Source organism: Peromyscus maniculatus, chromosome 2 (genome assembly GCF_049852395.1).
Source record: "Peromyscus maniculatus bairdii isolate BWxNUB_F1_BW_parent chromosome 2, HU_Pman_BW_mat_3.1, whole genome shotgun sequence".
In the NCBI taxonomy this organism is placed as follows: domain Eukaryota; kingdom Metazoa; phylum Chordata; class Mammalia; order Rodentia; family Cricetidae; genus Peromyscus; species Peromyscus maniculatus.
The window spans coordinates 122,046,299-122,059,702 of record NC_134853.1 but is presented as its reverse complement, the minus strand read 5'-3'; the positions used below and the strand labels follow the sequence as shown (position 1 = coordinate 122,059,702).

Here is a 13,404-nt window from a genome sequence, read left to right as displayed (position 1 = left end):
TTCTGTCATTGCTGGGCAAGCACTCTACCAACTGAACTGCACTCCCACCACAAACAGAATTTTTGATGGGACATACTCTATCTATATAGCAGACCACCTTTCTATGTACACATATACACATACATGTATGGGCAGTGGGGGGGGAGGGGTCTAACGTTCCCTGTGAGAGAATGTAAGACTCAGCTCCTTGCAATTTAAGGCAAGTCTTTCTATTTCTTCACAGTGGGTGCTAAGAAAATACAAGCCGAAGACCTGGAGGCGGGTCCTGAAATAAGGTATTTGATAAGCCTCAGCCTGCATGGCTCCAGGCAGCCAAGGAAAAGCCAAGGGAAAAAACACCTATCACCAAGCTAATCTCAAGTCCTTTGTAAGCCTCGCTCTCACCATAATTCAAAACTAATCAAACTGAAGCAGGCTGAGTGTGCAACTGCTGGTACAACACACACACACACACACACACACACACACACACACACACACACAATTTATGACTGGACGTGTCCCTTTAACATAAAAATGAACCCTTTTTGCTGCGTTACAATTTGCCAGACCCCAATTTCAGGGGTAAAGCACATGCTATCTATAGGGAGAAGATACAGTAAGAGGCACACCTAAGCTGCTCCTACTGGCACATGCCTATCATCCTAGCACCTGGTCCCTGGGCAGAGACTGGAGTTCAAGAGTTCAAGTTCAGCCTAGGCTACTTAGGGAGTTAAAGACCAACACAGTTCACACACAGCCTCGTCTCAAAAAGATAACTTTTTAGGAAAAAGAAAATTTAAGGCACATCCTTTTCTTAAGCAATGTGATCACCCCCAGCACCAGGGGTACGGACACAGTGGATATGCAGCCAGCGGATGAGGCAGACAGCTACCGGCCTTCACTGTACTGTATTCACCAAACAGCTGGTATAATCAACACGGTAAGTGCAGAGGCAGGAGATGGATTCGGCAGGGCAGTGAGAAGACTTCCTTCTCCAGAGCAGTGAGGTCACACAGGCCCTTTTTCTGCGTGGCAGCTTTTCGCCAGACTGTGGCTGCAGGAGGCCAAGCCATGTAGTCAAGAGCCTGGCCAAATCCAGGCTGGAGCAGATGGCCTGAGCTACTTTCCAACTGAAATTGCTACTGACTTCCTGGGTTTGCGGTGTTCACCGTCACCTTCAAACTTAACTCTAAACTGTATTTTCAGAAGGGTTCCTGCCTTCACTAGGAGGTTCAAAGCAAGCAGCAGGTGACAGGAAAATACTCTGTTCTTACAAGACAGTGGCCCCTAAGACTCTCACATAGACCTCTAGAGACAGAGTGACATCGTGCCATGTCCACTAAGAACAAGCCACTCTCAAAACAAATCAGTCTTTTTTATTTCTCTTCTTTCCCTGGTCAAGCTTTTTAATTAGTTCATGGGAGGGGAAAAAGGGAGGGGTGTCCAAAAACATTTAAGTCACTTTTATTAGGGAAGAATAGAGTGGAGGAAAGAAGGCATTTCATCCCAGCACTCAGGAGGCAGAGGCAGGCGGATCTGAGCTCAAGACCAGCCTAGTCTACAGAGTGAGTTCCAGGACAGTCAGGACTACACAGAGAAACCCTGTCTCAAAGAAAAAATTATAGAAACCAAACTTCAGAACGGGGCAGAGTGTGGTGGAGCATGCCTTAATCCCAGCCCTAAGCAGGCAGAAATAGGGAGATCTGCATTCCCGGCCAGTCTGGTCTACACAGTGAGACGCTGTCTTAAAATTAAAAATAAAAATAAAAAATGATAAGGGGTTGGACAGGTGGCTCAGTGGTTAAGAGCACTGGGTGCTCAAGAGGACCTGGATCCAGTTTCCAGTATCCATATGTCTCAATCATCTGTTAATGCTAGTTTAATGGGATCTGATGCCCTCATTTGACCATTGTGGGTACCAGGCATGAACATGGTTCATATACAGATAAAATATTCCTTGATTTTAAGTCTGGTAGGTGCAAGAAGTTAAGGATGTCACTTAGCAGGAACCTTACTCATGAACTGACACACACACACACACACACACACAGCAGAGGGTGGATATGATAAATCCATGTCTTCTAAGCTAACTGGTATGTTTATAAGGAGGCCATAAACTATGCATGCATGCAGATTCCCTTCACACCCGATGTGGGTTTTTTTGAGGGGGGTGGGTCCCAAGACAGGGGGGTTTTTTTGTGTAATTTTGGTGCCTGCCCTGGATCTCACTCTGTAGACCAGGCTGGCCTTGAACTCACAGAGATCCGCCTGGCTCTGCCTCCCGTGTGCTGGGATTAAAGGCATACGCCACCACCGCCCGGCCCTCTGGTGAGGTTTTTATGGATAAGTCTTAAGCTGCTGATAGACAATGGCGGTAATGCCCTGGGGCAAACAGTGACTGATGTTCTATACTACTAAAAACCCACCAGCCTTCTATATCTGTTTTTGATAGTTGTTTCAGTCCCCCAGTGGACCAGAGGGGAGCAGAGAAGTGGCCTTGAAGCTGCTGGATCCCCTGCCACCAATCTGATGGGTGTAAAAGTGGAAGAGATGTGTGAGGCCAAAGAATGGAGTCCAAGATTGCTGACTTCCGAGAACCACCATATTCTCTACCTTGGGAAAAAAAGAGCATGACACACTCTTAGATGTCTCCATTTCAGAGACTGTCAGTCCAAGTAAGGCAACTCTAGAGACTAGAGGTGACCAGGATGACCTCACTGAAGAAGTTACCACTGTGTGAGGTTCAGGAAGAAGCGGCAAAGAAAAAAAAAGAGAAAAGTCTTTGGGGCTTGTTAGCGGAGTAATTGCATATTAGGGTAAAAGCTCTTGCTGGGCATTGTGGCACACACCTTTCCCCCAGCACCTTTGAGGTGAATCTGAGTTCCAGGCCAGCCAGGGCTATATAGTGAGACTGTCTCAAATAAATAAATAAAAATTAAAAAAGGAAAAAAACTCATATATATAAAAAAGCTATCTCCCCCCCACACACACAGGCTTTCTCTGTGTAGCTTTGCGCCTTTCCTGGAACTCGCTTTGTAGACCAGGCTGGCCTCGAACTCAGATCCGCCTGGCTCTGCCTCCCCAGTGCTGGGATTAAAGGTGTGTGCCACCACCGCCCAGCTATCTCCTCTCTTAATGCTCTTTTAAAAGGTAGAAAAGGAGCCAGGTGTGAAGAGAGGTACAGGCCTTTAAACCCAGCTCTCAGGAGGCAGAGGCAGCTGGATCTGCGTTTGAGGACTACACTTATACAATGATGAGACTTAAGGCTGACTGAAGAGCAATCAGACATCTTTGCCCTCATGTGCAAAAGCAAGGCCAGCAGAGCCTGGGAGACAGAGCATCAGAAGCTTGCCTTCCTTCTCCAACCTGAGAGGAGCATCATGGAGGCATGCATCTCCTCAACCAGGCTGACCTGACCAGCAAGCTGCTAAATTTCCCCCAACCACCTCAGCATGAAGGCCATCAACTATCCGGGGCAGTAAATGGTGACTTCGGAGTCAAGTGTGTGGCCTTGGAGTGAAGCCAGGCAGCCTAAAGCCCCCAATAACGGTGGCTACCCCTACCTACTGCCCATCTGAAAAGGAAAAGGGCCACTAGTCCAGCCACAAAGGCCAGGTGTAACTCCTCCACTCCAGAAGTAAAGGGCAGAGGATGTTACGAAACGGGCTGGGTATTATGCTGGCCTTGTCTCTGCCAGCTTTCTCCATAGCCTCACCTGGAAGAGGCCGGATCCTACACACAAACCCTCAGGTTGCCCCCCTCCCAAACTGTATTCCAAATACGGGAAGAGTGCATTAGAGAAGAGGAGCCCGGGATGTATGTAGCTGAGGAGTACTGGGCTTGCCTAGCCTTCAAATCGACACGAAGTTCGACCCTAACAGGGGGTTGTGGTGCACCTACAACCCCAGCCAGAGGAATGACTAGTAACTTAATAAAGCCCTGTCTCAAGGCACTTGACACACTGAGGACCTGAGCTCCACATGCACAATGATAGGACCATACTCACATACAAAAAAAGATTTTTAAATTTTAATTTAAAACCGGTGTTGAGTGACGTTCCTTGGTGCGATACCTGCCTAGCCTTTTCGAAGGCCTAGGTTTCAATCCCCAGTGGTGGGGCTAAGCCCCCCCCCCCCCCGCGCGCGCCTGAGGTAACAAAATACAATCTGGTACACATAAACGCTTCTGTATCAGACACAGGTGTGAGGAAAGAATCCAAAGAAAAGCTGGCTTTTATTAACCGGCTTCAGAAGAATAAGCAGCCTTTCAGATGCTTAAAGGCTTTCCAACATTGTCCACCACCCACCTGTTCACACTTGCAGATGCTTCTGAAATGCAGATTCGTGAACAACTAGCCCACAAGAAGCAATAACCACTTGGACACAGATGACAACAGAAATAGGGAGGGACCTCACGGGTAACATTTCATGAGCGAGTTGCTAATTACCCTCATCTGCATCCTAGAAGGGTATGCACCCCGCCGTTCCTCGCAGTGGCTTCGCCTTCTCATGCTCATTTATTCCTTCGGAACCGGGAGCCAAGGAAGAGGGGAGAAGGGAGGAATTTGCCATACTAGGGAGATGGGGCAATCTAGATCCCCAACTTTACCGCACCCGTCGAGAGACAGTCTCAAGAGGCCATCTGCAGAAAGGCTGAACTCAAAATGCAATTTATCAGAACGAGTCTCCGGGTCTCCAGGAGGCCAAGCCGGGCTGGAGGAGAAGGGGAATTGGCGGGGACAGTTTGCCGCGGACGCCGGCGGCGACCACAGGCCTTTCACCGCCATGCAGCGCTCGGCTCCAGGCCGGAGCGCGCCGCAGAGTCCCAGCGCGCCGGCGGCCGCGACTCCCACAGGTGGGAGGCGAGCGGTCCCCAGCTCCCCGCCGGGGAAGGGGACGCGCGGCTCGGCAGGACCGCAACAGGGGACCCAGGGACTCTGCATTACGGGAGGCGCGGCGGGAGAAGCCAGTTCGGGTTCCCGCCGAGCGGCTCGCTTAGGTTCCCTGGGCCCGGAGCGCAAGGTCCCCCCACCCCCACCCCTTACGCGCGAGCGACCGGTGCAGTGGGAGACGCTGCCCGCCAGCCTCGGCCTCCTCCGGGCGCGGTTAAGCCGCGCGGGCGGGCGGCTGGTTGCATGCGCCGCGGCACGTACGAGCCCGCACGGGCACACGCGGGCGGGGGCAGGGCGCCGGAGCCGAGGGGACCCGTGCCCGCGACCGCCCCGCTCCCGGCCCTACTATCCCCACCGGGCTCGTCTCCACCCTCACTCCCCTGTTCCCCCCCGGGCCCCTCACCCGTGCTGGCCTTGAGGTTCTCCCGCAAGAAGTGGCCGCTGGAGAGATGCTGGAGGCCAAAGTTCTCGGCGATCCTCTGGCATACGGTGCCCTTACCCGAGCCGGGCGGCCCGAGGATGACCGCGCGCAGGAGTTTGGAAGCCATGGCTTTGGCGGGGAAGGGGTGGCCTGGACCGCAGCCCGCGCGCACTTTGCCCGACAGCCCCTGCCTCGGCACCCTCCGCAAGCGGGGATTCGCCTGCCACCTCTATAGGGGAAGGAGAGGCTTTTTAAGACGGCCCCGCCCCTCAGCCCCGCCCTCCGCCACCTCCTCGCCCCGGGCCACGCCGGTGCAGCGCTGCGGGAGCCCCCGCCCTGCGAGCTCGGCCCTCTGGGGTCAGAGGTCAGGTAGACCCACCGGGGGTCCTGCCCTGCACCCCAGCCCGGGCGCGCGATCCCGGGGATCCCCTGCCGGTCCCCGCACGTGGGCTGAGCGAGAGCCGTTCGCCGGGCGCTTCTCGGTGACTGTCGCATCCCCAGAGTGGCCGCCGCCTGAAACTAGGGGGGGTCCACCTCCGCCCCGAGCAGCCGAAGAGAGACACACCTCGGCGGAAAGGAGCGCGGCCAGACTTAGCCAGGATCTCCCTGGGCGGCGCCTTCTCTACCCGGCCAGCCGCGCGGCCGGACTCGCTTCTTACGTAAGCCGGGAGCCGGCTCCCCGCTACAGCCGCCGCGCCCCCTCCTCCCATCCCCTCCCCTCCCGGCGCGTCCGGGGCCAGGCTGAAGCTGCGGGGGCGAACGGAGATGGAGACGCCCTGAGAGAAAGGAACCGCCTGGGGACCCAGTCTATTGTCAAGGGGACGGAAAAACACAACTTGTTGAGCGCCTACTCGGCGTCCAATTCTAGGCTGTGTGATATTATTATGCAACCTTTGCAGGTACGGATGGAGAAAGGCTTGGTATAGGAACCATTCGTTTATATACTTAGCAATGTTATTTGTTTTCATCCATGGGGCGGGGGGTCGAACCCCCTGAGACTATCCCTTAAACCAGGGTATCCACAGCAGGTCCTGGCAAGAGAATAAAAAGTTGTGGGCGGGCCTGAACTACATATTGATACCCGCTTTAAAAAAAGGAAACACCAAAGCTGGGTTGTGGTGGCGCACATCTTCAATCCCAGCAGAGGCAGGTAGGGATCTCAGAGTTCCAGGCCAGCAAGGTCTACTGAGCGAGTTCCAGGACAGTTAGGGCTACACAAAGAAACCTGTCTCGAAAAACCGAAAAGAAAGAAACACTTTATTCTGTGCGCAACGCTGTTTTGTGTGCTTGATATACAGCAACGACAAGTGATCGAATCCTGCCCCCATAGTTGCAGCCGCAGTTTTGAACCCTTGACTGGCTCCAAAGCCCAGCGCCCTGGAAATGGGGAATAACAGGTTGCCTTTCGCTTGTACTCCGACCTGTAGCCAGATGATTCCAGGACGTCTTGTGCCCAGGATGTGTTATTCCCAACTCTCTACTCACCAACTCAAATGGAGGTTTTCTTCTCCTTGCCCCTCCCATATACAAACCCATACTGCTACATGCCTCTGCCTTTGTTTTGTTTTGAATCAGGGTTTCGCTTTGTAGCCTAGGCTGGTCCTGAACTCACGATGCTCTTGCCACAGCTTTCTTAATATCAGGATTACAGGAACGGGTCATCAAGCCCTTCCGCCTCCTCTCTCAATTCAGTTTCCAAGTTACATGAAAGCTCTCAGTTTCCCACCCCAACTACCGGGATAATCACCTCTGCAGTTACTAGAAATACTGCTAGAGTAGAATCCCATTTCCATTACTTGCCCACTTCGGTGTGTCCCACCTCCCTTCCTAAGGTTCCTGCCTGTCTTACAAGACTCCTTTGTAGAGCTAGCTCTCACCGATGCTACCCATAACTGAGAGGGTGAGGAGCCGTACAGTGGGGACACTGTAGGAAAGAGCCTCCTCTGGATTCCTGGCTGTTGGGTGTTGGAGGCAGGAGACAGAGCCTGAGATGGTGTCTTGCCAACCCAGCTCCCCTCATTGCCATTCCACACCCAGCCTTGACAAGACAACATACTCAAGGCCACCAACCCCCATGCCAACACTTGTTTCATAGACTCATTTCTTAAAGTATCCCGGGGTACTGTAGACTTCATTCTGAGCTCCTTAGGTGAATTTGTTTCATAGACTCATTTCCTAAAGTATCCCGGGGTACTGTAGACTTTATTCTGAGCTCCTTAGGTGAGTCTTTGCTGAAGAAGAAGGGAAGCACAAAGCCGGGTGGGGAGGGGGCTTAAGTCTCTCAGGTTCCTACTCTGCAATAAGCAGCTGATAGTTCTTTACCGTGATTGTGAGACAAGAACACACACCAGATCCACCTGGAAAGCTTGTTAAAGCACGCACCTTGCTGAGGGCCAGGGAAATGGCTCACTCACAAAGTGCTTGTCACAGAAGCATGAGGACTTGAGTTCAGTCTCCAGCACCCGTGTATAAAAGGTTGGGTACAGTGCTGGGAGGTGGTGACATTATATGCCCTGGGATTTACTGGCCAGCCAGTCCAGTCAGATTGGTGAGTTTCCGGGTTCAAGGAGAGACCCCATCTCAGAATGTAAGGGGAGCCACCTTCCTTTGGTCCTCCATTCAACAGGAGGACTCTGATAGTTCACCACAGTGATAGTGGTGTCGTTGGTGGGGGATTTAGCTGCTTGTCTTCAGGGAACCTTGAAAAGACAGTCGACAAACAGAAGTGCATTTTGGAGAAAATAACCTGAAGCTGTTCACCTTGACATGATTTCGAAGATACACAAACCTGACTTTATCTCTTTAAAAAGCTCAGTAGGACTCAGCATGGTAGCTCAGAACTTTAATCCTAGCGCTGGGAGGAAGGAGCAATTGGGTCTCTGAGTTCAAGACCAGCCTGGTCTACAGTGCCTTCCAGGACAGCCAGGGCTACATAGACATAGTGAGATATCTCTCTCTCTCTCTCTCTCTCTCTCTCTCTCTCTCTCTCTCTCTCTCTCTCTCTCTCTCACACACACACACACACACACACACACACACACACACACACACACACACAGCCCAGTATAGGGGTGGAGAGATGGCTTCGAAGCAGTTAAGAGTACCGGCTGCTCTTTCAGAGGACCCAGGTTCCATTCCCTACACCCACATGACAGCTCACAACCATCTGTAACTCCAGTTCCAAGAGGGCTGGCCTCCTCAGGTACCAGGAATGCATGTCGTACACAGACATATATGGAGGCAAAAGACCCATCCACATAAAATAAAGTTAAAATAAAATTGTAAAAATTTCCCATAGGAAATTTACTTTTTGTTGTTCTTTTGAGACAGGGTCTCTATGTAGCCCTGGATAGCCTGGACTCCATATGTAGACCAAGCTGGCGTGGAACACACAGAGATCCACCTGCCTCTGCTTCCAAGTGCTAGGATAAATATTGGATTTGTACTTATGTTGTTAAAATTGGAAGTGTGGGGACAGTGGTGGCACACACCTTTAATCCCAGCACTTGGGAGGCAGAGGCGGGTCAATCTCTTGAGTTTGAGGCCAGCCTGGTCTACAAAGCGAGCTCCAGGTCAGCCAGAACCGTTACACAGAGAAACCCTCTCTTGGGGGGAAAAAAAATAGGATGAGGCTGAGGAGATGGCTTAGTGGTTATGAGTACTAGTTGGTCTTCCAGAGGACTCAGGTTCAATTCCCAGCACCCACATGGCACTCACAACCATTTGTAGCTCCAGTTCCAGGACATCCATCCAATACCCTCCTCTGACCTCTGTGGACACACACACACACACACAAACACACACACACACACACACACACACAGATAAATAAAAAACAATTTTTTTTTTAAACTTTGTAAGAGTGGGTGGGTGTAGTGGTGCACACCTTTAGTCCTGACACCAGAGAGGCAGAAGCAGGCAGATCTCTGAGTTCAAGGACAGCCAGGGCTACATAGTGAGACTCTTGTCTCCAAAACAAGGGAGGGAGGGTGGCAGGTAAAATTCTTTAAAGTTTTTTTTATATGTGTGAATATATGTCTGTGTAACATATGTGTGCAGGTGCCCTCAGATGCCGGAAGAGAATATTGGATTCCCCAGGAATTAGAATTCAAGGCAATTGCAAGCCATCCAACGTGTGTCCTAGGAACCAAATCCAGAACCTCTATAAGCATAGCAAGTGCTTTTAACTGCTGAACCATCTCTCTAGTCCCAGAAGAAGCAAGTATATTGTTAATGGATGGTAAATATGTTGCTTAAACTGTTAAAAATAATAAGGCAGAGTGTATTTCTTAAAGATAACCAGCTTCAACTTCTGGTTTTCACATGCATGTACTCAAACACTCATGACTACACAACAAATGTAGTAATCATACCATGCCAGACCAGTTCATTCCACTATTTGCTGAGGAGTCTCGGGACTCTTCTGATTTGTTTTTGCACAAAGACTACATATTTCAAAATGGTCATCTTGTACCACTGAAACTTTGCCATTTTAAACTTATTTTCTTATTCTGTGTGCCTGTGTTTTTGTAGGGGATGTCTGTCCATGCATGTCATGCACATGTGTTAAGATGGAGGGACAGCCTGCAGGAGTCAACCCTTTCCTGCCCAGGGACAGAATCCCATTGTCAGCTTTGATAGCAAGCACCTTAACCATAATGGTCTGAACCAGCTCTCTTTTTTTTTTTTTTTAATTTTATTTTTTTGAGACAGGGTCTTACTATATAGCACAGGCTAACTTAGATCTCACTATGTAGACCAGGCTGACCTCAAACTCACAGATATCCTCCTGCCTCAGTCTGGGATCAAAGGTGTACACCACCATACCCACCTACCATATCTTCTTCATGCTAAATATTCTGAGTCGCTGTCCTTATATGATGGAGTACCCTGCTGGAAAGGGGCACGGCCATTCTTTTGCATTATTGTTACATATTATTTACAGAGTTCTCCATTAATGGTATAGTAACAGTGCCCACCTTGCATCCTGTATTACTATGTTTTGCCCTAGACCTCACTGTGAACTCTTGCAGTCCCCAAGGCTCTCCCAATGACCCCAAGTGACACTCATGGCATCTGTTTTGGTTTGGGATTCCTTTCAGTCTCAGCCTGACATTGCCTACTAGATCCCCATGCTTTTTTCTGGGGGCTAGGATTACAGGCTTGGGCCACCACACCTAACTGATGGTTCTATGCTTTGTAAGGCAACAGCAGGAAGACAATAGGAAGATGATCACTAACATCAGGTCATGTGGGGTCACTTCATCTGTGTAAGGGTCAAACCTGAGGGCTCTTGATTATCACCATGATAGGAATTGGTTTATCTGGAAGATTGGCCTGTATTGTTCTAATCCTGATTTCTCAGAAGGTCAGATGAACAGGTGAGCGTCAGCCTGGAGACATGGAATTTAGCACGGGTAACTCTAGTTTGATTTTTTGCTTAATCTGTATGTGCCTGAGGCAGGGGCATCAGTTCGAGATATGGCCTGCCTTAATTTTTGACTTATTAAAGGCATTTTTAAGGTGTATTTAATTTTATGTGTATGAATGTTTTGCCTCACTGTGTGTCTGTCCGCCATACTTGTGCCTGGTGCCCACTGAGGTCAGAAGAGGGTGTCAGATCCCCTAGAACTTGAGTTAGGACGATTATGAGAGCCACTGTGTGGATGCTGGGACTCAAACCCAGGTCCTACCAGCTAGGCCATCTCTCCAATCCCTCCTTTACTTTCTTGTGTTATTATTGGGTTTGCCAGAAGAGCAACTTCGTTGGTTTTTTGTTTTCGTTTGGTCTATTTTGGGGAGGGGAGTGGGGGGTGGGGTGGAGACATGGTTTCTTTGTGCAGCTTTTGGAGCCTGTCCTGGAACTCACTCTGTAGACCAGTAGACCAGGCTGTCCTTGAACTCACAGACATCCGCCTGCCCCTACCTCCCAAGTGCTGGGATTAAAGGCGTGGGCCACCACCGCCCAGTGCAACTTTGTTTAAATGATCCTGGTATGGCCATTTGATTTTGAGGCTGAGTCCTTGGGGACACATCCTCATTCTCCTTTCTCTAAAATCATAGCTGAACTTTGCTGACGGAGAAGATAAAGAGCAGGCTAATAAGTCAAGGACACCAGAGACTGAACATCTGGAACCCAGGTTCAGATCTTTACATTAAAACTACCTTTCTGGCTGGGTGGCCAAGTTCGAGGCTAAGCCTGGTCTACAGGACAGGCACCAAAACTACACAGAGAAACCCTGTCTTGAAAAGGAAAAAACAAGCCGGGCGGTGGTGGCGCACGCCTTTAATCCCAGCACTCGGGAGGCAGAGCCAGGCGGATCTCTGTGAGTTCGAGGCCAGCCTGGGCTACCAAGTGAGTCCCAGGAAAGGCGCAAAGCTACACAGAGAAACCCTGTCTCGAAAAACCAAAAAAAAAAAAAAAGAAAAAAAAGAAAAGGAAAGGAAAGGAAAAAACAAAAACCTACTTTTCTGAAGAAAACCCTCATTTGCCTGTCTTGTCAGGAACCATATTTAGAAACCTAAAATTGTCTTTCTCGCTCCAGAAGACACCTGTCGCCATGGGCTCTCTTCACTGTAGTGTCAACTTTCTCCCCTCTAATCTGAACAGCTACATCCATTTTTTTTTCCTCCAATACATTGAGCAGTGTCTGAAGCCACAGGCTCTGGGTCCTCTTGATGAGATCTGTGTCTTGGCTTGTGTTTGGTTAATCCCACCAATGGAGAATAAGACCACTACCACAGGTTAAAGCCAAATTTGAAGTAAGCTTTAATTAAATGCTGGCCAGGTGGATGGGCTCTGGCTAGGTCCATACCCAGGTTCCTGGGAAATGACCTGGAATCAAGTATGGCAAGGGCTTAAGAAAGAAAACCCATAATTCATTGCCTTTCCCATGAGGTACAATAAGGGGCAAGCATACATCCTGATGTTATTTCCTGCCCACATGTGATCAAGCACATCTGGTACAGATGGGTCAAACAAACTGTTTAGGGGAGTGAAAACTTATGACTTGTTATCTCCCGTAAACAGTAGCCTCCAGCATTTCAGGAACTGTCTGTCCTTGGGCAAGGGGCTTGCAGATCAGAGGCGTTTATATTTCAGAGATCTCTAAGGCATAGTAAAACTTAAAATGTAACTTTGGCTCTCACAGTTTCTTGGTGCCCAGAAGTCACCCAGAACAACTTTAAGTTTAGATTATGTAAAATTTCAGCAGAAAAAAAAATTAGCCCTTCTGTGACATATATATATATATATGTAGGTAGATAGGTAGTTATAAATGTAAATGTTAAATTTTTCTCTAAGATTTACTTTTACAGCTGGGGAGACCGATCAGGCTGTGAGATACCTCCAATGCAATCATGAAGACTTGAGTTCGGTCCCCAGCACTCATGTAAATGTATTTACAGGAAGTGGGATCCTCAGCATTGGCTAATATAAGTCAAAATGTTGATCATCTCGGAAAGGCATTGATGGTGTTCTGCGTCCTAGTCTGGTTCCCTAAGAAAGTCCTTCTCCCAAGGTCAGGCATTCAGACAAAAAACTCCATTCCCTCAGGGGCTTGAAGAAAGTTCCTGCTTGCTAAAAAGGGAATCATTCTCCTTATCTCTGGTGAGAGGAACATGTGGCTTGCCATTAACATATGACTGTGGTGCCTGTAAACTTGTCCAAGGCAATGCTCGCCTCTAGGCTCCCTCCCTCAGCCCCTTTCTCTGGTTCCCATTTAACTTTGGAAATCGTCCCCCTGTTGATTTTCCTTGCTTTCCGGGAAAACAGCCTCAGCAGTTTGGAATAAACCTTTCCCTTTTCACTCATGGAGCAGTTATTTTGGTTTCTTTACTGCACCCATTTTATTTAGTTCTGAAGTATCAACTATTCAGAAAGAATTTCATTCTTTGGTTAGTTGGCTATTTGCTTTTTTGTTTTTGAAATATAGGCTCACTTAGCCCTAGCTATAACCTTGAACTTCAGGTGTAGCCAAGGATAACCCTGAGTTCCTCATCCTCTCACTTCTACCTCCCAAAGGCTGGGAGTCTAGTTATGCGTATCCACTCTCAGCAATATTTAATTCATTTTGGACAATATTTTTCTATTACGTAGCTCTAGCTGCCC

At 49.3% G+C, this 13,404-nt stretch overlaps 2 protein-coding genes across 2 annotated transcripts in view; one reads left to right on the top strand and one right to left on the bottom strand.

Annotated features, from left to right (window-relative positions):
* The window catches only part of Ak4 (adenylate kinase 4), a 59,229-nt gene extending 53,808 nt beyond the window's left edge, over positions 1-5,421 (bottom strand). The window contains exon 1 of the mRNA XM_006998019.4: positions 5,277-5,421. Coding sequence (XP_006998081.1) covers positions 5,277-5,421 — 145 coding nt within the window. The remainder of the gene's footprint in view (positions 1-5,276) is intronic.
* LOC143271912 (uncharacterized) lies at positions 5,393-9,616 on the top strand. The gene is made up of 2 exons (XM_076564571.1): positions 5,393-6,193; positions 9,354-9,616. Exons 1-2 carry the CDS (start codon positions 5,393-5,395, stop codon positions 9,486-9,488), a joined length of 936 nt encoding a protein of 311 aa, XP_076420686.1. The 3' UTR covers positions 9,489-9,616.
* The last annotated feature ends 3,788 nt before the right edge of the window (positions 9,617-13,404 follow it).